Source organism: Heptranchias perlo, chromosome 37 (genome assembly GCF_035084215.1).
Source record: "Heptranchias perlo isolate sHepPer1 chromosome 37, sHepPer1.hap1, whole genome shotgun sequence".
Taxonomy (NCBI): Eukaryota; Metazoa; Chordata; class Chondrichthyes; order Hexanchiformes; family Hexanchidae; genus Heptranchias; species Heptranchias perlo.
In genome coordinates this window covers 7168758-7194507 of record NC_090361.1, presented here as the reverse complement: position 1 = coordinate 7194507, position 25750 = coordinate 7168758, and the positions used below count along the sequence as shown (strand labels likewise).

The 25750-nt window shown below is 44.7% G+C and overlaps 1 protein-coding gene across 4 annotated transcripts in view; it reads right to left on the bottom strand.

The window, feature by feature from the left end:
- nfixb (nuclear factor I/Xb) overlaps positions 1-25750 on the bottom strand; it is a 355165-nt gene that overhangs the window by 304504 nt on the left and 24911 nt on the right. The window contains exon 1 of one of the 4 annotated variants that reach the window (XM_067973065.1): positions 122-483. The exons of the other annotated variants lie outside the window; for them this stretch is intronic. Coding sequence (XP_067829166.1) covers positions 122-124 — 3 coding nt within the window. The 5' untranslated portion in view covers positions 125-483. Of the gene's footprint in view, positions 1-121; positions 484-25750 lie in introns of those variants that run through there. 4 annotated transcript variants of the gene reach the window in all.

The window sequence follows — 25750 nt, the reverse complement described above, 5'->3', positions numbered from 1 at the left end:
ATAAAACACCGTAGCTTTACAAAAACGCAGACACACAAACACAAACACAAACACACACACACACAGAGGGTCGTAAAATACAGTTCCATTGCGTCTGTGCAGGCATTTTTTAAATAGTTACCATTTCGAACTCTCATTACGGCGAGGGCTGCTCTGCGTTCAATGATTGTACCCAATACGGGACGAATGGGTATCTGCCTCGCACACACGCACAAAATGTGACACTTCCAGCAAACGGCTTTATATATTTAAAAAAAAGGAATTAATCGTGTCCAAACAGCCTTGGCCAAGAAAAGAAAGTTCGTCTGATAGCAGGGCTCCTCTGGCCTATTTGGAACGAGAGATCGTAGAAATGGAGGGACGGATTCCGTGTTGGAGCAAGTATGAGACCGCTGGCAGGGAAGACTGCAGCTTTCTTTCTCTCTCTCTCTCTCTCCCTCTCTCTCTCGCTCGCTCGCTCTCCCTTTCCCCACACAATCCCCAACCATTTGCTTGAGCTCTTGCCAGCTTAAGGCCCACCTATTTGGCAAAGTCACGCCTACCAGCCAGCCAATCGACGCTCCTAAAGAGGGACTGTGCAGCCGGAGATAGAATGCAATTTGCCAAATCAACTACTTCATATGCAATGAATAAGCAAAGTCCAGCATTTATGAATTTTTCATTTTTTTTTCTCTCTCTCTCTCTGTACTATGGCAGGTTGGGGGCATCGCACACCATTAAAAACACACACAGTCCCACTAGACACTAACCAGCTGCTCCTCTTAATAGGAATGACTAGATTAACAAACAAACAATTTAATTTCATCCCTTCTTAAAAAAAAAGAAATTTCCCCTTCCTCCAAGCTAAGCAACTTGTTTCCAAATAGATGAGGTGGCGGGGGGAGCAAGGTGGGGAGAACAAAACAAATTATCAAAAAGAACAACAAAAAATATTAGATAGTCAATGTCAGTCTTTGGTGCAAAGACCTGGCTTCACAGCGTTTGTGCATTTACGGCCACTTGCTGCAAGCACTATTCCCCAAGATAAAAATGCATTCTTGGCCCTTAATTGCACTTGTTTATAAAAATCGTTCGCCAAAAAAATAACGTAAAAAAGTCATGAGGGATTTGAAGGCTCTCGGAATGCAAAAGCAAATTTTTATAAATTTTTGCTCGCTCTCTCTAAAGCTGTAACTCACGGCAAACTCCGAACTATCATTCAACTTTTTTTTCTTTCACTTCTTTTCAAAACCCCGCTCCACACTCCAGAGGCCCTGTGCCAGCCTTGCATCCCTGTCTAGAAGTAGGTCAGCACTGGTTACATTTTCCCTTTAGCAGCCCGTCGTTACATTGTAAAAGAGAAAGAAAAGTTAACCCATCAACTAACCCAGTCTCATTGCAGACTTAAAACCCAGTTCTGACAAAGGGTCTACACCTGAAACCATTAACCTGTCTTTTCTCTTTACAGATACCTGCTGTGTATTTCCAGCATTTGCAGTTTTGTTCTCTCTCTCTCTCTCTCTCTCTCCCTCCCGAGTTAACCTATAAAAGTTTTGTTTCATTGCAGCTCGCTCCAAGAGCAGTTGCAATTCGGGGGGAGAAAAACGTTGCTTAAATTTGGGATAAATCCTATCATTTAAACCAACACTTTCGGAGTTTTTATTGTTGTATTTTTCCCCCCCTGACCATGAGGAATTTTTTTTTTTTGCGTGAGGGCAAAATCAGGGAAATAAAATTTTAAACTGCAGACACACATTTTAGATTTGTATGTGTGTGCGTATGTGTTTTATTTTTTGGCTGGGTTAGGTTTCAGGGACGCAGCACCTCACACCGTTCCGTGCCGGCTTCGAAAGACACCTCGTCCCGTGGAAAAAAGAAACCAGTGGCGGTCCCAAATCCTGGTCCTTTCTTCTGTTTCCCTGTTCTCCCGGAGCGCAGGACAGGTGTAAACAGCTGAAAGCCGGCAAGCATGCCTGTATTTATTGTTTTAAATTTTGTTAACAATCCATAGCTTGTTCGATTGATCTGTGTTAACTGTTCGCAGGGCTTTGGAATTAAACCTGCCGCGGAGAGAGGGTGAAGATGAGGGAGGCGGGGGGAGCTGTGCGGTAGATTTATCGGTCTTAATCCCAGAGTGGCCTTGACTGTATTTATGTTGGCACAACGCCTCATTTACATATAAAATAATTGTTTAGTATTCTGCGACTGAAGTAAGTATAACAAAAAAAAAACCACGCTCCAATATAACTGGGCCCTTGCACTTCCCTCCACTTGGCAATCCTGTTGAGAACGCATTTATTTTCACCAAGTCTTCACTTGACACTGGCTCCAACCACTATTTCCAGAAATTTTACGGATCGGCCCAAGTGGGCGCTCCATTTCCCACCCCCCCCCCCAACTTTAACATTTCCACAAATGTTCCCTTTTTCCTGCGCAACATTTGACACAACGCCTTGGGATTTTACCGGCGCAAGGTTGAACTTGCTCAGAGGTGATTCAATACTGGCGTTCGTCTTATTCAAACCAGCGCGTTTCCCCCCCCGCAAAAAAAAGATTCCTCCCACGTACGTGCATTTTTAAAAAAATATATATCTTTTGTCCTTCCAACAAGTTGCAAATTTAAAGCGATTCATTTTGCTTTGATAAATCGATTTTCTTTTTAAAAAGCAGTCCAAAATTAACTTGAAAATGAAAAAACGACATTACAGAAATGCCCAACCTGGTCTGATAACAAAGGATTTTGAGACAGGGATGGAGATTAATAAAAAAAGTGTCTCTTATTAAAACAAAATTTCACTGTTCCCCCACGACCAAAAACTATTGTCAATTTTCCAAATACATGCATTATTTATATATATAATATATCAATATCTTGTGTATATATAAATATATATTATTTATAAATATTTTATATATGTAATATATATGCACATCTCTTCGATGTATATAAAGGAATATTTTTAAACATATGCACACATAAAATATCCATGTATATTATACATTGCATATAGATCATATGTATTACATGTGTGTATATATCTGTATATAGATTTTCTATATATATAATACAAAGTCTGTGTATCACTATATTCTTGAAGTGGAAATATTATTCATCACACATGCAAATTTGCACCAATTTCATAAATGTATATTCCACTGCATACAGATCTGTTTAGTCTCAGACTGGATTGTAACAGACCAGTGACTAAAAATATCAGAAATGAAATGTTTTAAAGAGCTTCATTCAGACAAATATAAAAACAAGAGGGAAACCATGTCCAGAAATTTGTGTCAAGGCTCGTGCTCTTTAAAGATTAAATTTGTTGTTAATTGTATTTTTTACACAGTCTCTTATATAAACAGCTGGAGGGGGAATAAATCAGGGGTTAATGAGGAAACTCAGGTTAACTCAGCAACCCCCCCCCCTGATATTTTAGACAGGATAACTTCCACGGCAAGTAAGTCCATTAAAGTCCATGTCACATCTCATTGTATGGCGTGGCTATTTTTCCCCTCTTTGTCAATCAGCATTACAGACTTCCAACTGTACAAGACTGTCTTTCACCAGCGGACTTTTATTCAACTGGGCCAATGTACCAAATATCCTCATTTGTTTTTTTTTGGAACTCATCAGTAGCAGCATCTCAAGAAATATTGTTGCTAATAAGCAGAGAAATTTAACTTATTTTTTATATGAAATGTGATGCGTGTTTTCTAATTAATTGTCAGCTATAATTATTTTACTGGCTCTTGTCATTCACTTCAATACTTTAAAACGTTAAATGAATTAATTTATATAAACCACAGACGTAAATTCTCAAAACGTATTTTTGTTTAAATCGACAAAGCTGATAAAATCATCACTTTAATGTTTCTTTTAAACTGAAGTTTAGAGAGAATTAATTTAGTTCAGGAAGAACAGTTCTTTGTGTGGGTGCAGCAGCTGCCTATGGAGCTCGTACTGTTTAGAAGCCAAGTAAATAGTTTGTTTCCGTTTACAAAGCAGTCACCGTAAGCCAAGAGCTGGAACTCGGGAGGGGTTTGTACCATCGGCGAGTGCCCGGGAAAAAGGCGAGGCACCGACTCTTGCAGTGCAAAAAATAAATAAAATAAAACCGACAGCAGGAAGTTCAGAACCGAAATTCAGGTAAACCAGCACAATATTTCCAAATGAGAGGCTACAGTGCTTTGATTTTGTGTGTGTGTGTTTTATTCCTGGAAGCGAAGCAATGCCCTTTGAAATAATTTCTCAATAGAACAAAAGTCACTGGGCACTGCCAGCAACTCCTATACCAACTACAAAGGAGAGGGGGGGGCTTGAAAAATTAAAACCACAAAACGTTATATATGTTTATTTAAAAAATAAAAACAAGGTTTGATCTCCCAAGTTAGTGTGCTGTCAATAGATTTAGTTTTAATTCAGCCTTCATTCATTGTGTCCATTTTTTTTGGGAGGGGGGTTTGTTGATAGAAATAGTTACATTCCTGGGAAAGTTTTAAACCAATAAGTGCAACCGGGGGTGGGGGAGGAAAACTTTATTTTTCCCCCCTTGCTTTAAGAGATAGTCGATCAGGCCTCGGCACTCTGCAAGACATTGAAGAGGCTACGCTGCCCTTGGCTTATGTGTTAACAAGAAAAGTGTTTCAGTCCTGTATGAAACTAATGTGTGTGTTTGTTTTTTTTTTAAATGTTTTAACTGTTTGCTTTCTTCTCTCTCAAACTGTAATTTGCGTTTTACTTCTCCTGTGATTATTTTTCCCTGTTTCTCCATTGTTGTAACATTTTCTCTCTCTCTGCGTATCTCTCTTTTCTCTCTCTATCCCTCTTTCCCTTCATTTATCAGAACAAAACTCTTTTTGCTTCTTCCTGCAAGGCACCATTGTGAGTTTAAGCTCCGCTTGTACTGGAAGAGTCCCCACATTTAGTTCTACAGAACTATATTGATAAATATGCATTTTTAAATTTGAATATAACTCTTCCAAAAAATTAAAAATCGAACACGAAAAGCTCTACTGTGTTTTGCTAATATTTCAGTTGGGTATTAAACAGGTGTGAACAGTTTGAGAAAATACAATTTTCAAAATTTAATGCAGGTAATATTTTGCACACAATGTCACGGTCAGGTAACTTTTCAACGTTATTCAAATTTCCTTTTATCAATGCAGGCTTACTTTTAAATTATTTTATTTTTCTTTGAGGCCTTTTCTGCTGTCTTGACTTCCCGTCCCATCCACTGTGTGTGGGGGAGATGATTGCTTAAAATTAATAAATTAAAAAAATTACTGCGATGCGCAGCGCTATATCCCGCACCACAAACTGCTGATTACAGTCACCTAACTTCGGACGAAGTGCTGGCAGGGGGAGGAGGTGAGAAAAGGTGAGAATAGGGGTGCGATTACTGGGAGGGGGACTTACGCCTGGGCCCATCGGCGCGGGCAATTTAGGAATGGCTCCGGTGGGACACCTGGGATCTTCCCGGTTAACCTGGATATGGGCAAACGAGGAATGGGAATCAGAAAGGAGAGTTACACCTTTCAGATAAAGGCAAAAAAGGAGTGGGAGCCATGCCGTACTGCTGTTTAAAATTAAAATAATATTCTATTTTTAATAACTTCCATACATTGTGATCATTTGCTTTAAAAGAGCTCTATATAATTGTGCTGCTGTTTGCAACGACAAACCACATGGGGAGAGCCCGATATTAAATAATTAAAACCAGAACTGCAAACAAATACAGTCCTATCCGGAGTTGCAATTGTGCAAGTTTGGGGGGGGGTTTTTTAATAAAATTCTGCAGGCTGTGACTTTTGCGCTTCTCGGTGTCAGAGAGACGGCTTTAACACCCACTAGATTTAGGCAGGACACTTGAAATAGGTTTAATTCCGCGTTCGGAGGTCCATAGTTTCTGAATGCGGTTATGCAACTGCGCATTGCAGGTACAGTGAACGCAATCGTTTTTTGGCAAGTTCCAGCTCCAGACAGGCAGAACAAGCAATACAATTTAAGACAGCGATTCCCTCCAGTCCCAGTTATTTTATTTACCCCTTCCCCCTTTAATTTAGTGGAGCGAATTCACAGGAAACATCCTTTTTTTTCCCTGCTTCTCTTTGCATGAAAGTTTATTGTCTGAATCGCTTGTTTCTGTTCACTACTGTTTCACTTCAGTGCGTGCAATTAAAACCTTAACTCTAACTTCAAAAAATCAGCAAGACACCCTCTTCGAAAGCGGCTCTTTCTCCTCGCTCCCCGTTTCTCCCCAAACAATCTGCTTTGACAATTTTCAAGTCAGTTGCCATTCAAAGCGTGATATTTGAATGACATGGATGAAGTCATGCTTTGGAATAGCCCGTAACTTGCCGAGGCTGGAATGATTACCGCGCAGTTCTGTTCTTAAATTAAATCAGGAATTAATCATCGATTCCCAGTTCAACGCAAGTTTGGGGAAAGGACTCTTCGGCCCTCAGGCTCCGAGAGAATTGTAGCATTTCAAAAGTTTAGATGTTGTTTCCCCTACATTACAAGTGATTTGAAATATTCGAGTACAATCTCACTGTATGTCACTTGTCCTCTCTCCACCCTCCCCCCAATAGGCTTTTAAAACCCCAAACTTGGTGTCACTTGTCTGCTGATCCCCTCTTTATCCCCTCTTCGCTCCCACTTTTTTTCCCCAAGCTCAGTTGCGCCTTTTCCATTGGTTTCAGTTTTGGGGAATTTGGGGACAGTATATTGGAAAATGAATGCACATTTGGTGGGAGGGGGGTGGATTAATGAAATATGTGAGACTTGTTCATTAATCAGTCACTCATCTAATGTCGAGTGTTTGAAAACAGCAAATTATTTTTCAATTAATAACTTTTAAAATCATTTTATTATATCAACCCTCTTACTTATTGAAGCCTCTCTGCACGATTGCAAATCGTTTTATATTTCCAACTACAACAAAAAAAAAATCGAAGCACAGAGAAACCCCAAGTGTTTTGAGGGCTGGCGGGAGATGCTGGCGTTCAGAGGGTTAAGGGCGCCTTTAAAGTTGGCAGCGACGAGACAATTTAACCAGGAGCCCTGCCACTGGCGCACTTGCTGGCGCAGTTGGGCAAGGAATGGCAATCTGCAGGCCTGGGACCTCCTGCACTGCTGTGCGCGGTGGAGAAAGTGGGCAGCTGGGTTTAATAACCCTTTTTAACACAAGGGGCACTTCAGAGAAGGATTTGACTCGCGTTTATTGCTTCGCATCAGTGCGCTAAGAGATCGGGTGGTGGTGGTGTGTGTGTGTATGTGGGGCGGTAGGGGTGGTGGTGGTGTGTGTGTGTATGTGGGGCGGTAGGGGTGGTGGTGGTGGTGAGGAGGCTTTGTGGGGAGGGGGGGGAAGAGGAGACACGACTGGAACTTGGTTTGGGGTCTGAGTTTGATTTTTAATTTGCTCTGAAGGGAGCACTGTAATCCAAACGCAAACAACAATAAGGGAAAAGTTACCCAGTGATTATATGAAGTGGTCAAACGAGTGGTATTTTACAATACAACTCCCACTGATAACACAAACCACCAGTGCATTCTCATAATAAAACCGAGTGAGTACAATTCTCTCCTGCTCACAATGCTTTCATTGTACTTCCCTCCCTTAAGAAAAGATGCTGTATCCTTTTTTTCCATCTTGGCTGCCCTGCACCATACCGCAGGAGCGAGATCTCCCAGATTCTGATGATCCAACTCTGCACTTACCCCCTTAAAAAACTATTTACTTCTTGAGAAGTGCTGGGGATTCCCCCTCCCACCCCCTGTCAGACAGAAATATAAAATGGCACTAGGTTTTTTGTTTGGGCTTTTCTTTAATTCTTATTTTTAAATTATTGGACTGGATTCCGGGGTCATCTTCTTTACGCACGAGCTGTGCTGTTCGTACACACCGATTTTTGCCCGTTTTGTCTTTCATGGTTCCCCCCCCCCCCAGCACAGACTGCGAGCTCAGAGCAAAACCCAGCACCGCTACCAGGATCGAGTAAACAAGTACCCCCGACCTCCAATTCTGGGAAGGAGGGGGGGGGCAACAAAGCCATCCTTTACATCGACATCTGTGTGTGTGTGTGTCTGTGTGTGTGCGTGTGCCTGTGTGTATGTCTGTGTGTGTTTGTGTGTCTATGTGTATGTGCGTGTCTTTGTGTGTGCGTCTGTGTGTCTATGTGTGTGCGTCTATGTGTGTGTGTGTGTCTATGTGTGTGCGTGTGTGTGTGCATGTGTGTGTGTCTCTGTGTGTGTCTATGTTTGTGTGTCTATGTGTATGTGCGTGTCTTTGTGTGTGCGTCTGTGTGTCTATGTGTGTGCGTCTATGTGTGTGTCTCTCTCTGTTTGTGTGTGCTTATGTGTGTGTCTCTCTGTGTGTGTCTCTCTGTTTGTGTGTGTCTATATGTGTGTCTCTGTTTGTGTGTGTCTATGTATGTGTCTCTGTTTGTGTGTGTCTATGTGTGTGGGTCTGTGTCTTTCTTTTTAATATAAATTGCAGCGCATCAGGTTCTTATAAATAAAGAGGTAAAATTTCAAATGCAAATCTAAATAGTGGCCCTCAAACTGTTTGCATAATTAGAGGATGGGGGCTGACTTTTATATATATATATAAGGGTTTTTGCATGTATAAAAATAACTGGTCTGTCAGAGAGACCCTGGCTGGTACAAAAACAATTCAGACGAAGAGGGAAAAGCAAATAAATATAAACCAGCCGACACTCCACTTTATATATAAATATATAATAAAAATATGCGTGTGAAGATACTTTATTCAGTAATATTTAATACTTCTCCCCTATCAAATGCATTAATAACCTGTGTGGTGAACTCATGCAGTGTAAGATCAGTGTGCCAAAAATCTATCGTTTGAATTCGACTCCTCCGACCGCTTCACTAACGGAGAGACAGCAACACGTCGATTTTGAAAGGGTTAATGAAATAGCAGACAAAGGGGATTTCATGCGTGGTAAACGGGCGCTGATATTGTCATCTCACTCACTAGATCTGTGAAAAACCCTCTCTCCTAACTTCATCATTGATCGCCCTCCTGTGAGGCTGGGGGAATAAACTGGGAGCCGCAGAAATTTAAAATCAATTTGTGTGTTAGCTTGTACCTGATCGATTCCTAATTTCTCCTCCCGACACACACACTGACACACAGGCAGACAGAAAGGCACAGACAGGCACACACACACAGAAAGACACAGGCACACACAGATAGACAGAAAGACACACACACACACACACACAGGCAGACAGAAAGGCACAGACAGGCGCACACACAGAAAGACACAGGCACACGGACAGAAAGACACACACACACAGACATACAGACATAAAGACACACCACAGGCACACAGACAGACACACACACACACAGAAAGACATAGGCACACACAGACAGACAGACACACACACAGACATACTGACACACACACACACACACAGACAGAAAGACATAGGCACACACAGACAGACACACACACACACACACAGACATACTGACACACACACACACAGACAGACAGAAAGACACACACACACAGACATACAGAGGCAGACAGAAAGGCACAGACACACGCACAGAAAGACATAGGCACACACAGACAGACACAAAGACACACACACACAAAGACACAGATACACACAGAAAAACATAGACACACACACAGACATACAGACACACACACACACAGGCAAACAGAAACACACAGACAGACACACAGACAGATAGAAAGACACAGACAGACACACACACGATGCTTGCAACAGATTGAGGCGATATTTTTTAATAAAACAGATTAAAAATCAAAGAGCGGTTGTCTGACAGCCTGTTCTACTGGACCCTGCTAGAGCTGGTGTGACTGGGACTCCACTTTCTACCGTAGTCTGGTCCCAGAAGCTGTATATTTTGTCTTTAGTTTCGCACTGTATCCATCTCATTTTTATTCCCATACTTTTCCACCCCCGCTCCCCCACCCCGACCACCAAAAAAGTGAAAGGTATCATTTACTCTTTTTTAAAAATCCTTTCCAATTCCTCCTCTCTCTGTTTTTACCCTCCCCCCTTCATGGGTACTGAGGCAAACAAGCCTTTTTTTTCTCCAAGAAATGTTTGACACAAACGAAATCCTTGTTTTTACTTTGCTTCTCCCCCCCTCTCATTAAGACTGGAGGTGGGATACTGTTCCACAGCTGCTGGCAGCCTAGCCCCCAACCCCCTCCCTCCTCCCCACTACCTCATCTAATTGGCTACTCTTCACACATGATCGATAGCAGGCTATTCGACTGTGGACGGTACCTTAGTCTGACTTCAGTTTAGAAATAGGGTTGATGCTGGGAGATTGTTTCCCCTGGCTAGAGAGTCTAGAACTGGAGGGCAAAGTCTCAGGATAAGGGGTCGGCCATTCAAGACTGAGATGAGGAGGAATTTCTTCACGCACTTTGGAATTCTCTACCCCAGAGGGCTGTGGGTGCTCAGTCAAGGCTTAGACGGATAGATTTTTGGACACTAAGGGAATCAAGGGATATGGGGATCGGGCGGGAAAGTGGAGTTGAGGTCGAAGATCAGCCATGATCTGATTGAATGGGAGAGCAGGCTTGAGGGGCCGTATGGCCTGCTCCTGCTCCTATTTCTTATGTACCAAGTTTTACAGTAAAAGAAAGAACTTGCATTTATTTAGCAACTTTCATGACCTCAGGATGTCCTAAAGTGCTTTACAGGGAATGAAGTACTTTTGAAGTGTAGTCACTGTTGTATAGAATGATAGAATCATACAGCACAGAAGGAGGCCATTCGGCCCATCTTGTCTGTGCTGGCTCTTTGAAAGAGCTATCCAATTAATCCCACTCCCCTGCTCTTTCCTCATAGCCCTACAGATTTTTCCCGTTCAAGTATTTATCCAACTCCCTTTGAAAGTTGCTATTGAATCTGCTTCCACCGCCCTTTCAGGCAGCACATTCCAGATCATAACAACTCACTGTGTAAAAATATTTCACCTCATCTCCCATCTGGTTCTTTTGCCAATTAGTTCTGTGTAGTCCAGTTACCGACCCTCCTGTCACTGGAAACAGTCTCTATAAAAACTTCTCATAATTTTGAACACCTCTATTAAATCTCCCCTTAACTTTCTCTGCTCTAAGGTGAACAATCCCAGCTTCTCCAGTCTCTCCTCGTAACTGAAGTCCCACATCCCTGGTACCATTCTAGTAAATCTCCCCTGCATCCTCTCCAAGGCCTTGACATCCTTCCTAAAGTGTGGTGCCCAGAATTGGACACAATACTCCAGCTGAGGCCTAACCGGTGATTTATAAAGATTTAGCATAACTTCCTTCCTTTTGTACTCTGGGCCTCTATTTATTAAGCCAATGATCCATTATGCTTTTTTAACAGCATTATCAACTTGTCCTGCCACCTTCAAAGATTTGTGTAGGTGAACCCCCAGGTCTCTCTGTTCCTGCACCCCCTTTTAAATTGTACCATTTAGTTTATATTGCTTCTCATTCTTCCTTCCAAAATGCATCACTCCACACTCTGTAATGTAGGAAACTCAGCAGCCAATTTTTGCACAGCAAGATCCCACAAACAAAAATGTGATAATGACCAGATGATCGGTTTTAGTGATATTGGTTGAGGGATAAATATTGGCCAGGACACCGGGGAGAACTCCCCTGCTCTTCTTTGAAATAGTGCTATGGGATCTTTTACGTCCATCCGAGAGGGCAGTTTAACGTCTCAGCCAAAAGACGGCACCTCCAACAGTGCAGCACTCACTCAGTACTGCACTGTGGTGTCAGCCTGGATTAGGTGCTCAAGTCTCTGGAGTGGGACTTGAACCCACGACCTTCGGACTTTGGAGGCGAGAGTGCTACCCACTGAGCCAAGCTGACGCTCTAACAATAACAGTGGGTGAAAGCTTCGTGCGTGATATTCCACCGTCTGCTACTGCAGCATTGCTTAAAATAAGGTTAGTTAAGACCTTGATAAAACAGCGGCTGGAGGAACGTCACACCAGCATGTTAAGCAGCGTTGGCTATTATTCCCAGCGGTAATTTTCTAGCCAAGTCTTTCAGTCTTGCCAGTCTGCATCTGCTATCTCTGTAACCTCCTCCAGCCCTGCAACCCTCCGAGATCTCTGCGCTCCTCCAATTCTGGCCTCTTGCGCATCCCCGATTTTCTTCGCTCCACCACTGGCGGCCGTGCCTTCAGCTGCCCAGGCCCTAAGCTCCGGAATTCCCTCCCTAAAACTCTCCGCCTCTCTGCTCCTCCTTTAAGACGCCCCTTAAAACCCACCTCTTTGACCAAGCTTTTGGTCCTAATATCTCCTTATGTGGCACAAATTTTGTTTTGTAACGCTCCTGTGAGGCGCCTTGGGACATTTTACTATGGTAAAGGCGCTATATAAATGCAAGTTGTTGTTGTTGCTTCACAGGAGCATTATCAGACAAAATTTGACACCTAACCACATAAGGAGATATTAGAATCATAGAATGGTTACGGCACAGAAGGAGGCCATTCAGCCCATCAAACCTGCGCCGATCAGGTGACCAAAAGCTTGGTCCATGAGGTAGGTTTTAAGGAGCGTCTTAAAGTAGGAGAGAGAGGTAGAGAGATTTAGGGAGGGAAATCCAGATCTTAGGGCCTGGGCAAACTAGGTTCCTTCTAAGGCACTGTGTAGGCCTGTATTGATGCTATAGCCTGGGTTTTCCGATTGACGTTATTAGCTTCACCCGCCCCTGCGAAGCGCCTTGGGATGTTTTTTCTGCGACAAGGGCTCTATATAAATGCAAGTTGATGGTGAAATAACTTCAATCGGTTTTAAATGGGTTGCCGTCAGCATTAAAACAACAACAGATCAGAAAATTTGGGCCTTGCCTCCCCGATAAAAGCACAGGATATATCCCAACACGTGATCATTCTCCCACCACCAGCCTCCAACCTCTGTCCCTCCATTACAACCTTTCTTGTCTGTTTATCAATACAATGATCAGTGGTGCTCTGAACTTTCCTCTCCTTCCTCTGAAGCTCCATAATCTTTGTTTCTCCCAGTGTGTCCATATTGTATTGAAATCCAGACTCATCGTATTATCTCCTATTCTAACTCATTTCTTCCCAGGAGTTCAAAATTTTGGAACTCCTTATCTCCCTCAGTTTTCCCTTTCATTCTTTAAAAGGCAGCACCTAAGCACTAATTCCTCACTCACCTCATCTTCCAACCCACTGTTCTCAACACAAAACAGCGAGCTTCTATTGGAGCATGTCGTCCATTGACCTAACAGGACCTGAGCTGCCTCGTCACCACAGGGCAACCGCCACACCCACCTTCCCACAGAGATACCTCCGACCCCACAGAGATACCTCCGACCCCACAGAGATACCTCCGACCCCACAGAGATACCTCCGACCCCACAGAGATACCTCCGACCCCACAGAGATACCTCCGACCCCACAGAGATACCTCCGACCCCACAGAGATACCTCCGACCCCACAGAGATACCTCCGACCCCACAGAGATACCTCCGACCCCACTGGGCAAGCACCATCCCCACAGGGCAAGTACCACCCACACAAAGATACCTCCAACTCCACAGAGATACCTCTGACCCCACAGGGCAAGCACCATCCCTTAAGGGCAAGCACCATCCCCACAGATATACTTCCGACCCCACAGAACTGTTTCCATCACTCCTTCCCCAGAGCCCCCTCTGACCCTGATGTGGGAAGGGGAAGGTTCCTTTAACCTGTTTTGTTTCAAACACTGGAACATATTCACTCCAACGTACTTTATTTTCAAAGTATTAAATGAAATAATGAGTTTGTGGCCATACAGAAACCTGTAATTAAACACAGCACTTTGACTGAAAGACTCAACCTGTGGCATCATCCATTGAGATTGCTGTCCTCAATTATTACTCACTTCGCTCCCCTGTGTCCATTACTGCTTAATTAAAAATTAAAATAATTACAGGTTCGAGTCCCAGTATCTCAATTATATTAAATCTGTGTATCTAACCCTCTGGTTCACAATAGACCCGTCCAGTTATCTCTCCTTATAGTGGAAACAGAAACCACAACAGAAAATGCAGCAAACAAACAGTAGATCCACCAGCATCTGAACAAGAAGGAAGGGCTTGTGATTCAGATGGGACCTTTCAACTGAACAGGGTCTGACGCACAGTGTTCCATCACAAATGTCAACCTGGCTTTTCCCTTCTCAGGTGCCTTGTGCACCCAGTGGGGGCCGGGAGGGCAATTTTAACCTAACCCGCCCATCGGGATCGAGTGCAACACTGGCTTTATACCTCGCCTGATTTTACTCTCCGTTGAAGTCAATATTGGACGGGGTGTAAAACCAATGTTCCACCCGATCCCATGGGCTTCCCTCCCGGCGAGTTAGGTTAAAATTACCCCCGATGTGTACTTCCAGCATTTCTTCATTTATATCAAACCTTCCAGACCTCTCTATATTGATACAGACTGAGATTTGCACACTCTACACAGACACATGCAGGTGTAGTTAGCAAGTTCATTTGTTGGTCACTAGGTTAAAGCACCACCTGCTAATTGCTAGTACTCGGTCTCAGGACGCCCCTCGATGGAAGTCACAGATCGCCCCTCGACGGGCGGGCTCGGGACGCCCCTCGACGGGCGGGCCCGGGACGCCCCTCGACGGGCGGGCTCGGGACGCCCCTCGATGGAAGTCACAGATCGCCCCTCGATGGGCGGGCTCGGGACGCCCCTCGACGGGCGGGCTCGGGACGCCCCTCGACGGGCGGTCTCCACTAAAACTATCTCCAAACGTTGCTGCCCCCTGTTAATACCCGTGAATTCCAGCCCGCTAACCTGCTTGAACCGTGCGCAAAGTGTGGCGTGCTAGGGAAATGTTATCACGTTAACCGAAGGTAGCAGCTTCAAACAGAAACCTTTACCCCGTGCTGCCCACGACACATTAACACCTGGGCAGGGGTTTGTGTAGGCAGCTCACTTCGAGGGGAATGTGTCGTTTTTGCACCAAGTTAAGAAATATTTATTTTCTTCGTCCCTGGGTGGGGTTTGGGTGGGCCCAAAGGGGAGCAAGAGGTTCTACCTGCATCAACTAACAGTCCTGAGGGTTGGGATCCCGGTATTTGACGCTATCTCCTTCTGGGTGGTGGGGTTGGGGAGGAGGACTTGTGTCGGTTAAGCCTTTAGAAAGAGGTCCACCTGCTTCAAAGGAAGCCAAGCGTTAGGGGTTCTGGCTGGGATGGGTCTGTTATCTCAGCCACGTGTTGGTTACATTCCCAGTGCATGGCCAACCATCACCAAGAAACCCAATGTACTCTCCCATGAGCACCATGCCATTAAGTTGTACAGTGGCTCCAAGAAACATAATGGACCAGGATTCAAATCCAAGACTATTAGCCCCCCACCCACCCCAGATCCTCCTACGGAATGCTGGTCTTTATATCTAGGAGGACTAGAGTACAAGGGAGCAGAAGTTATGCTGCAGCTATACAAAACCCTGGTTAGACCACACCTGGAGTACTGTGAGCAGTTCTGGGCACCGCACCTTCGGAAGGACATATTGGCCTTGGAGGGAGTGCAGCGTAGGTTTACTAGAATGATACCCGGACTTCAAGGGTTAAGTTACGAGGAGAGATTACACAAATTGGGGTTGTATTCTCTGGAGTTTAGAAGGTTAAGGGGTGATCTGATCGAAGTTTATAAGATATTAAGGGGAACAGATAGGGTGGATAGAGAGAAACTATTTCCGCTGGTTGGGGATTTTAGGAGTAGGGGGCACAGTCTAAAAATTAGAGCCAGACCTTTCAGGAGCGAGATTAGAAAACATTTCTATACACAAAGGGTGGTAGAAGTTTGGAACTCTCTTCCGCAAACGATTGATACTAGCTCAATTGCTAAATTTAAATCTGAGATAGATAGCTTTTTGGCAACCAAAGGTATTAAGGGATATGGGCCAAAGGCAGGTATATGGAGTTAGAGCACAGATCAGCCATGATCTTATCAAATGGCAGAGCAGGCTTGAGGGGCTGAATGGCCTACTCCTGTTCCTATGTTCCTATGTTCCTATACAGGCCTGTGTACTAGGTCAGTCACTAAAGTATCTAGAAGCCCACTGATGAAGACACACTATCTTTGATTGAATCTAGAACTATGAGCATACTTGTAACATTCTCACCGCTAATTGGTCCTGGATGAAAGCTCACTTCAAACTCTGAACCTGTGTCTCGAATACGAGGCTCACACATTATAGTACATCTTGGCTTTGTGCGATAGTGTATAAAGGGGTGATAGCGAATTGGCGGCTTGCTTTACATCTCTCCCCGTTTTTAATTCTATTGAAGTCAATCGGGAGAGATGTAAAACGAGCTGCCAACTCAAATGTTGCACAAAGTCAAGGTTGACGCCTCTATGTTTCTCCGGCCCCCACCCTGTTCCACCGGACGATGCCATTGCTTCAACAAGGCATAATACAAGGAATGAGACTGGTACCAGAAGCCTGGCAGCAGGGTACTTTGCCAGGAGGCACCTGAAGGGCTCCAGCCTGTGACTCTGAAAGGCCACAACAGGAATGAAACCAACTTCCAAAAAAAAAAGTAGGGAAAACGATAAATTTATCATTAAGTGGCCAGATGGATTGCTCCACACGGTACTGAAATGGTTAAGGCGCTTGTTTGAGAACTGAACTTTTCTTTTGAAAGGACTAATCCTGCTTTGAAGTTACTGTATCCCTGTTGTTCGAGGAAGGGTTTTGCTCTGCAACAGGACTTTCATATGCTCAGGAATTCCTGGGTTCATCCGGAAAATATCAGGAAGCTTAACTCCCGAGAAGATGGCTGAGCACTGCCGTGTCAGAGTGGTGACCAGCACGGCAAAAAAAAAAATTTTAAGCCCAGTTAGAATCATGGCATCTTACAGCATGGAAGGAGGCCATTCGGCCCATTGTGCCTGTGTGGGCCCCTTGGACGATTAGTCCCATTCCTCTGCTCTTTCCCCGTAGCCCTGCAAATTTTTCCTTTTCAAGTATTTATCCAATTCCCTTTTGAAAGTTACTATTGAATCTGCTTCCACCGCCCTTTCAGGCAGTGAATTCCAGATCATAACAACTCGCTGCGTAAAAAGATTCTGCTCATCCTCCCTCTGGTTCTTTTGCTGATTATCTTAAATCTGTGACCTCTGGTTACCGACCCTCCTGCCACTGGAAACAGTTTCTCCTTATTTACTCTATCAAAACCCTTCATGATTTTGAACACCTCTATTAAATCTCATGTTCTCTGCTCCAAGGAGAACAATCCCAGCTTCTCTGGTCTCTCCACATAACTGAAATCCCTCATCCCTGGGTGGGATTTAGGGATCTCTTTTTCCTTCTTATTTTCCCTCCTGGAAGTGTTGACTCATGCTGGTGTATGATTCAGTAGGCACCAGACGTTAGCTTAACCAATAAATATTGACAGGCAACTCGACTACCTGGAGTATCACAGCTGCACCCGAACCTGTACATCCACGCTCCAGAAAATACAAATCCTCCACTCCTATGAAACCCAGTTACTCCTTGTCGCACACACCCCATACCCTCCGCCCTCCCCCCCCACTCCCTGTGCTGGTGAGCAATCAGAGACAAGATGCCCGACTGATGGCTTTCCCCTTCTCTAGCCCAACATCACCTCTGTCCAACTTAGGTTCCATTGAACCTATCAGGAAACATAGCAGGTGGAATTTCCTGGGGGACTCCCCAAGCCTAGGCCCTCTTGATGTAAAGATGGCTGGCAGGAGAACCGCCAACAGGCAGCGGCCCCCCCACCCACCTCCGCAACCCCCACCCCCACCCAAAGGAGCTGAATTCCAACGGAAGGGAGCCCCGACCCATTTTCTGCCCCTCCCCTGCCACCAGCAGCAACATCCAAAATGCACTAAGATCGAGGTTGGAATTTGGGACTCTATGTCCTCATTTGCCTTTCATCTTCTCTCCCAAGCTTTCCAACATTGGAGGTGTCCAGCATTACCAGTCTTGGCCCAACACTTAATTTTCTCAACAACCAAATTTGCTGTACAAATCCTTAATATTTTATATTGTTATGATAATCCAAAGATTCTCCAAGAGTTGAAAACATGTTCCAGGAGTGTAAGACTCCTGCCCAAGCTCTACTGTTATACATTTTATGAGGCCATCAAGTTCTGCTCCAGAGACTTGAGCACATCATCTAGGCTGACGCTCCCAGTGCAGTACTGAGGGAGTGCTGCTCCGTCAGAGGTGCCGTCTTTCGGATGAGACGATAAACTGCCAAGTCAGATGGATGTAAAAGATCCCATGGCACTATTTCAAAGAAGAGGTGGGGCGTTCTCTCTGGTGTCCTGGCCAATACTTATCCCTCAACCAACACCTAAAACAGATGATCTGGTCATTATCTCATCGCTGTTTGTGGGACCTTGCTGTGCGTAAATTGGCTGCTGCGTTTCCTACATTACAACAGTGACTACCCTTCAAAAAGTACTTTATTGGCTGTAAAGCGATTTGGGACGTCCTGAGGTCGTGAAAGGCGCTATATAAATGTAAGTTCTTTCTTTTACTTACTGCCTCATTGAGAGTGCTCAACAGTGGGCTCTAGACGTACGAAACACTAAGCTTACTTCGACAGCCCCTCCCACCACTACCACAAGGGCACCAACATCGTGGGACCACCATTACCTCCAAGTCGCATCTAATTCTCGACTCAGGCATATATCGCACTCATCGTCACTGGGTCAGAATCCTGGAGTCCCCCAACTAGCACCATTATGGAAGCACCATCACCACAAGGAATAGCAGCAGCTTAAGGAGAGGACCCACCACCACAGCCTTCTCAGGGCAAGTAGCCAGATAAAAAAAAAAAAATGACCCACTGTTGGGTCCGTGTGAGGATTCAAATCAGCTCCTCGCTGAAAACTTTAGTCTCAGATTTCATTAGCTGGGAGGCAACGTAGGCAAATGTAAATGGTGATAGTATGAAAATCAGACACGTTGATCTATTTGCAGGAGAGACTCCCTTCTAAGCCAGTAAAGGCTTAATGAGGAAGAAAGGAATAGAAGGATTTGCAGATAAGGTTAAATGAAGTAGGGTGGGAGGCGGCTCGTGTGGAGCATAAACACCGGCACAGACCAGTTGGGCCGAATGGCCTGTTTCTGTGCTGTAGATTCTATGTAATTCTATGTATAGTGTCTGCATGTATCACCATTAACCACTGGATGTATGAGATCCATCTTTGAAACATTTGGTGCAGCAAAGAAATGGCAAATTGCACTAACTTCACATCCCACTCAGGGAGCCTTGCCCAGTGCTTACTACGAAAAGCCATCCACTTCACGTATCGCTGTGCCATACAGTGCAGAAGGTGCCCGAGTCAGCTGATCTCTCCGGGGACAGCAGTTGGTGCAGTGAGAAAGGCCCGATCTTCTCCTGGCTTACGGAGGGGGAATAAAACCAGCCTTTCAGTCGGGGTCACTGGATAGTGACCATCTGCTGGATGGTGGTTAAGGTCAGGGTCGGTCTCGACTGTCATGCCCTCCATGGTAGAATAGTCCGCCAACACTTACTGTCTAGGCTCAGATGTGAAGAATGGCACTTGGAGAAGAGAAAAGAGGTTAGGGAATAAATATCTTTTGTCTAAAACTGCTGTTACTGAGGAAAATGTAACGGGACTTTTAAAACTTATTTTAACTGGCCAGCTTTAGAAGGTGACTATTTTGACTGCCAGAGTTTATGAAGTGAGTACAAAGGTCCTAATCTACATAACTGTGGTGTGCATTTTACTGGCCCCAATAACCACTAAACAGTCTCTGACACAACTACACCTGTGGATTGTTATTAATTCTAAACAGATCAGCCATGATCTCATTGAATGGTGCAACAGGTTCGAGGGGCCGAATGGCCTACTCCTGTTCCTATGTTCCTGTGCCCCAAAGGCAAAAACACAAGAAAATAAGACCATAACCATAAGAGATAGGAGCAGGGGTAGGCCATTCGGCCCCTCGAGCCTGCTCGTCCACTCAATGAGAACATGGCTGATCTGATTTTTACCTCAACTCCACTTTCCTGCCTTTTCCCATTATCCTTTGGCTCCCTTGCTGATCAAAAAAATAACTTTTGTTTTATTTATGTTAATGAATATAAATTAACATTTTGAGACTTTAGTGCCTCAAACTTCATCGCTTCGGACATTAGTGTATGAACGAATTCTTAAAAAGCCCCTTCCTTGACTAATTTAACGGAGGCATTAACCCATTAATATACCTATCATTACACTATCCCACTAGTGGTGATGCTATCATGCTTCTGTTTTGCGTCTCCCAACTCCTCTGCCTGCACTGCAGAGGAACTTTACTCCTTTGCTTCCAATATTGTCGTACATTTCGTCAAAGTTTTCTATAAAAATTAGGACACAAATGTATGACTTTAAAATGGGGACTGAATTACGTCTGTCTGGCCTGGTCCAATTATTCCCCACCCTCGAACCCTGTTTCACCAGCTGATCGCACTTGGTTTTCACTCCCTGTGTGCAATAAGAACATAAGAAATAGGAGCAGGAGTCGGCCATACAGCCCCTCGAGCCTGCTCCGCCATTCAATAAGATCATGGCTGATCTTCGACCTCAACTCCACTTTCCTGCTCTATCCTCATATCCGTTGATTCCCAAAAATCCATCGATCTCAGTCTTAAATATACTCAACGACTGACCACCCACAGCCCTCAGGGGTAGAGAATTCCAAAGATTCACAGCCCTCTTGAATGCCTCAGGAGATCGACTAACTAATTTGTAATTTGAAAAGTGTCCACTGAAAACGTGCAGAGAATCCTTTACATGGAAGTAAAGAAAGACTTGCATTTATGTAGCGCCTTTCACAACCACAGGACGTCCTGAAGTGCTTTACAGTCAATGAAGTACTTTTGAAGTGTGGTCACTGTTGTAATGTAGGAAAGAGCTGAGCTCCCCTTCTCCAGTGAGTGAGTGCACCTGTCACTGGTGTGGTACTGAGCCACACTGTTTGGGAAGGTCCCTAGTTTGATCATCGGCCTGTGCGTTGAGTTACCTGATCTCAGCCGGGTAGCTGCGTGGGGATGCAGTGTCGATGGGCTCGGAAGGGGAAAAGCAAAGAGTCAGCCAGGTTTCCCACTCCTGATTTCCAGCCAGTGACGCTTACTGTCAAGCCATGCAAGGACAGGGGCAGGATCGTTGTGATTCCGTCTATGGTTTACTGTCTCTAGTGCTACCAGTGCTAGCCCGTGGATCGCAAGGTTGTAAGTCCCACTCCAGGAATTGAGCACATAATCTTCTGCACAGTGCAGAGGGAAGGTGCAGTCTTTCAGATGAGAGGCTAAACTGAGGCTTTGTCTGTCTGGTCAGGACATAAAAGATCCCACTGCACTATTCGAAGAAGCGCAGGGGGATTCACCCAGCCTTCTGATCAACAGTGCTCCCCGAAGTAATACCACCAAGAACAGATTATCTGGTCACTTATCTCGTTTGCTGTGTGCAAATTGGCTATCCTGTCTGCGTACATAACAGCAGCGACTGCACTTCAAAAGTAATCCCTTGGTTGTAATGCACTTAGGAACATAGGGACAGGAGTAGGCCATTAAGCCCCTCAAGCCTGCTCTGCCATTCAATTAGATCATGGCTGATCTGTATCTCAACTCCATTTACCCGCCTTAGCTCCATTATGCCTTGATACCCTTACCTGTCGATCTCAGTCTTGAACGCTCCAACTTTCCCAATATCCACAGCCTTTTCGAGGAGAGAATTCTAGATTTCCAATTACCACGTGTATGAAAAAGTGCCTCCTGATTTCCCTCCTAACTGGCCTAGCTCTCATTTTAAGATTATGTCCCCTCGTTCTTGAGTCCCCCACCAGAGACAAATGGTTTCGATCCTATTAAATCCTTTTAGCATTTTAAACACTTTGGGAGGTCTCACGCACATAATAAGATGCTGCATAAATGCAACAATAAAACTTGCATTTATATAGCATCTTTAACGTAGTAAAACATCACAGCATCATTAGCAAAAAATAATTGACACCGAGTCACATAAGGAGATATTAGAACAGGCTTGATCAAAGAGGTAGGTTTTAAGGAGGAGAAAGAGGTGGAGAGGTTTAAAAAGGGAATTCCAGAGCTCAGGGCAGGGCTGCTAAAGGCACGGCCGCCAACGGTGGAGCGATTAAAATCAGGGATGCGCAAGAGGCCAGAGCGCAAATTCATTGTTTACCGAGTGTCACGTATGATGGATGGCCCCTTGCACAAGGTACTGGAGCTGCCACTGGCGTCAGTGGAGTTGTACCCCAGTGTGGGACAATGCCTTCAAGAGAGATGGGGAGGAAAATAGGAGGGGGGGGCGGTGGGAAGGAAACAGATACAGAGTCTCTGAGGATTAAAATAATGGACGGACAAAATGACTATGCAACAGCCAAGACCGTGGCTGAATGGGCCATCATGGGATCAGAGGGAGGGGTGGCTTTCCTACGTTATTTTCTTCTCAAACTCAGCTAATATATTGGGGTTTTTTTAATGCTGATTTAAGTTCAGAGCAAGAACCTTAAAGGCACATTGTTTAAATATAGTGTAGGCGCAGGATATATTTTCTCTGGTAAATTGATAATTCAAAGCAAACACAGTGGGTTGACCTCTGCACCCATCGCCCGAGATTAAAACCCACTCTGTGTAGTCATGTGGTCGGGCTAATTTATGTTTATGAATCCCAAAAATGGGGGGGGGGAAGAGATTTCCACTGTACTTATTCACACTGTGCAGTTTGCTCCGTAAACCAGTCCTTGGTGCTCGTCTTAGATTCAACCTAGCCACCACCTGACTCAACTCCTCCAAGTCTCTGCTCTCCGACCTCCCAAGTTCCATCCGACACAAACTCCTTCTCACCTAAAATTCTGTGGCCCGTTTCCTATCCCCTGCTAAGTCCTGCTCGCCGATCGCCCTGTTCTCACTGAACTCCACCGCCATTCCCAAATGCATCAAATTCAAAATCCTCGTCCTCTTTTACAAGTTCCAATGGGGTTTCCCTGCACAGGTTTCTATAAGTGCAGGCAATTGGGACTAGCTTAGTGGTATAAACTGGGCGACATGGACATGTTGGGCCGAAGGGCCTGTTTCCATGTTGTAACTTCTATGATTCTATGATTCTATGATTCCTCCAGGGCGTGCTATCTCTGCAACCGCCCCATCTCCCTGTGTGCCAACCCGCACTCACTATTCTTGCAACTGTAGCCTCTGTCACATCTCCTCCTCTCCCTTCATGCCCCCTTCCCTCCCTCCACTCCACTCTCAGTGGCAGAGCCTTCGTTAATCCTGGGCCCGCCCTCTGAAACTCTCTCCATAAACCCACCCTCTCGCTCTCCCTTTCCTCATCTTCAAAATCCTCCTCAAAAACCCATTTCCTCAACCGTGCTTCCTAAACCTTCTGCGACTTCTCGGAGCCTCCTCTTGCTTCTAAGTAGCACCCTGGGACGCCCTGCTATGATTAAATGATGCGCATTGTAGTTTTACCCTGAATACAGAGTCGCTGCTGGCAAGTCAGTTGTATTGCACAGTTTTTGTATTGATGCAAAGCGGCTTTGGCCTTGAGTCATAGCAAACGAAGTGGCATCCTTCAGGTATGAAGTCACCCAAAACGCATTTAGGCGAGGGCTGCAAGAGGAGGGGATCTCGCAACTCTGCGGCTGTGCGCTGACAGCAGTGTCACTGTGTGGGACTTTTTATGCTGCATGTTAATCAGAGAGACAGTGCCGTGGGCTCTTTGTTAACATTAACATTTAACTGACATTTGGATGCCTGCGAGCACGGTTCTGCATATGCATGCAAACGTCCCCTGCCCAAGTGTTCCATTTCCCTGGCCAGGCAAGGGAGAGCAGAAAGCATATAACTCAGGCTCACCAGCGCCGGGTGGCTTTAGGCAGGCACTGGTTTCAAACAGGTACCTGTAGGAGGCAACTGTCAGCTTGGCTCAGTCGGCAGCACTCTCAACCTCGGTCGGAAGGGCGTGGGTTTCAGTCCCACCCACTCCGGCTGCGCGGTACTGAGGGGAGCGCTGCGCTGTCGGAGGTGCCGTCCATCAGATGAGACGTTAAACCGAGGCCCCGTCTTCCCGTTCCGGTGGATGTTATGTGGCGCTATTCGAAGAAGGGCAGGGCTGAGGGTGTCCTGGCCAATATTCCTGCCTCAACCAACAACACCGAATACAGATGAACTGGTCATTCATCTAATTGCTGTCTGTGGGACCTTGCTGTGCACAAACTAACTGCTGTACTTGCCCACAAAACGACCGTGACTGCACTTCAAAGTAATTCATTATACGTGAAGTGTTTTGGACATTATAAAAGGCATGATAAGGTTCTATATAAGGCCCTTTCCTTCTTAAGTGTTCCCTTGTACACCAGTCGGATTTATATAAAGAAGCTTAATAATACAAGGTTAATTTACACTACAGAATGACCATGCTCTGTATAAGGCATTCAGTGCTGCAATTCCAAGCTTTCTATGAAACCCAGTTAAATGTTTATATTCCTTACTTAATCTGCATGGGTAGCTGGAATATTTGTTTAAATGTAGCCTGTGCTGTTCTAGTAAACTGCTGGATGCCATGCAGAATTGTATATAGGTTTTAGACACAGGAATAGAGAGTGCATTTATAGTGCAAGTACCAAACTGAGACTGGTACCTGCTTAGAGATGGAGGTTGCAAGGTGCAAGTTTTACTGACAGCTCCACATTGCTCTCTAAGCAGGGCAACTGTAACAAAGGGGAATGCAGAGCTCTGGGCAGTTACATCTAAACGCTGATACAATTTTAATGTTGACAAAGATGGTGAGCTCTCCACTAATATTATAAAGGTGGAAATGACACTTCAGATGTTCCCAGAGCATCACACTGAAATCAGTGTGGAGAGAAGTCCCGTCAGTCGGCTCCACAAGGCAGTCTCACACCATCAGTATAAATTCAATCCATCTTCTCCACCCACGTTACACCACGTTCCACTGATACAAAACTAAAACCACTTTGCATCAATGCAAAATACGTGGTATAACCGGTCTGAGAGAGAGACAGACACAGACACAATGAGGGTCATTTTGACTTTGGACGATAATGCACAACGGACGATATCAATTCAGCCGCCTGTTATACATCTCTCCCGATTTTCCGTTGACTTCAGTGGAAATGAAAAATCAGAAGAAATGTATAATGGGCAGATAAATCAATAACTTCCGTTTTTTGCTATCGCCCAAAGTCAAAATTACGCCCAATATATATATAGTTATACACATATAAAATCTTGAAAGAGATAAACACAAATGAGGAAAGGCCATTTTAGCTCCTCCATCCAGAAAGGTCATACAGTGTCCTGCCACAGAGCCCAAATGTCCCTTACATTACTCCAAGCTTTTTGCCTCCACTACTCTATCCAGGAGCACTGATCCCTCTTGTGCGTGAAGGAAGTCCTCACATTGATCTTAAATTTGCCTTTCTCCAATTGAGACCTAGATCTCACCATCACAGTTTAGTTTGAATAGTATTTCTTGTCCTGTACTGCTTACTATTTTATACACCTCTATGTGACCATGCTTAAATTGATATATTTAACAGATAGTTAACAAACATAAGGAATACACCTGTAGAGTAATACAGATTACACTCGCAGGTAATTGGCAAAAGAACCAGAGAGGACATAAGAATTGTTTTTTAAACGCAGCGAGTTGTTATGATCTGGAATGCACTGCCTGAATGAGCG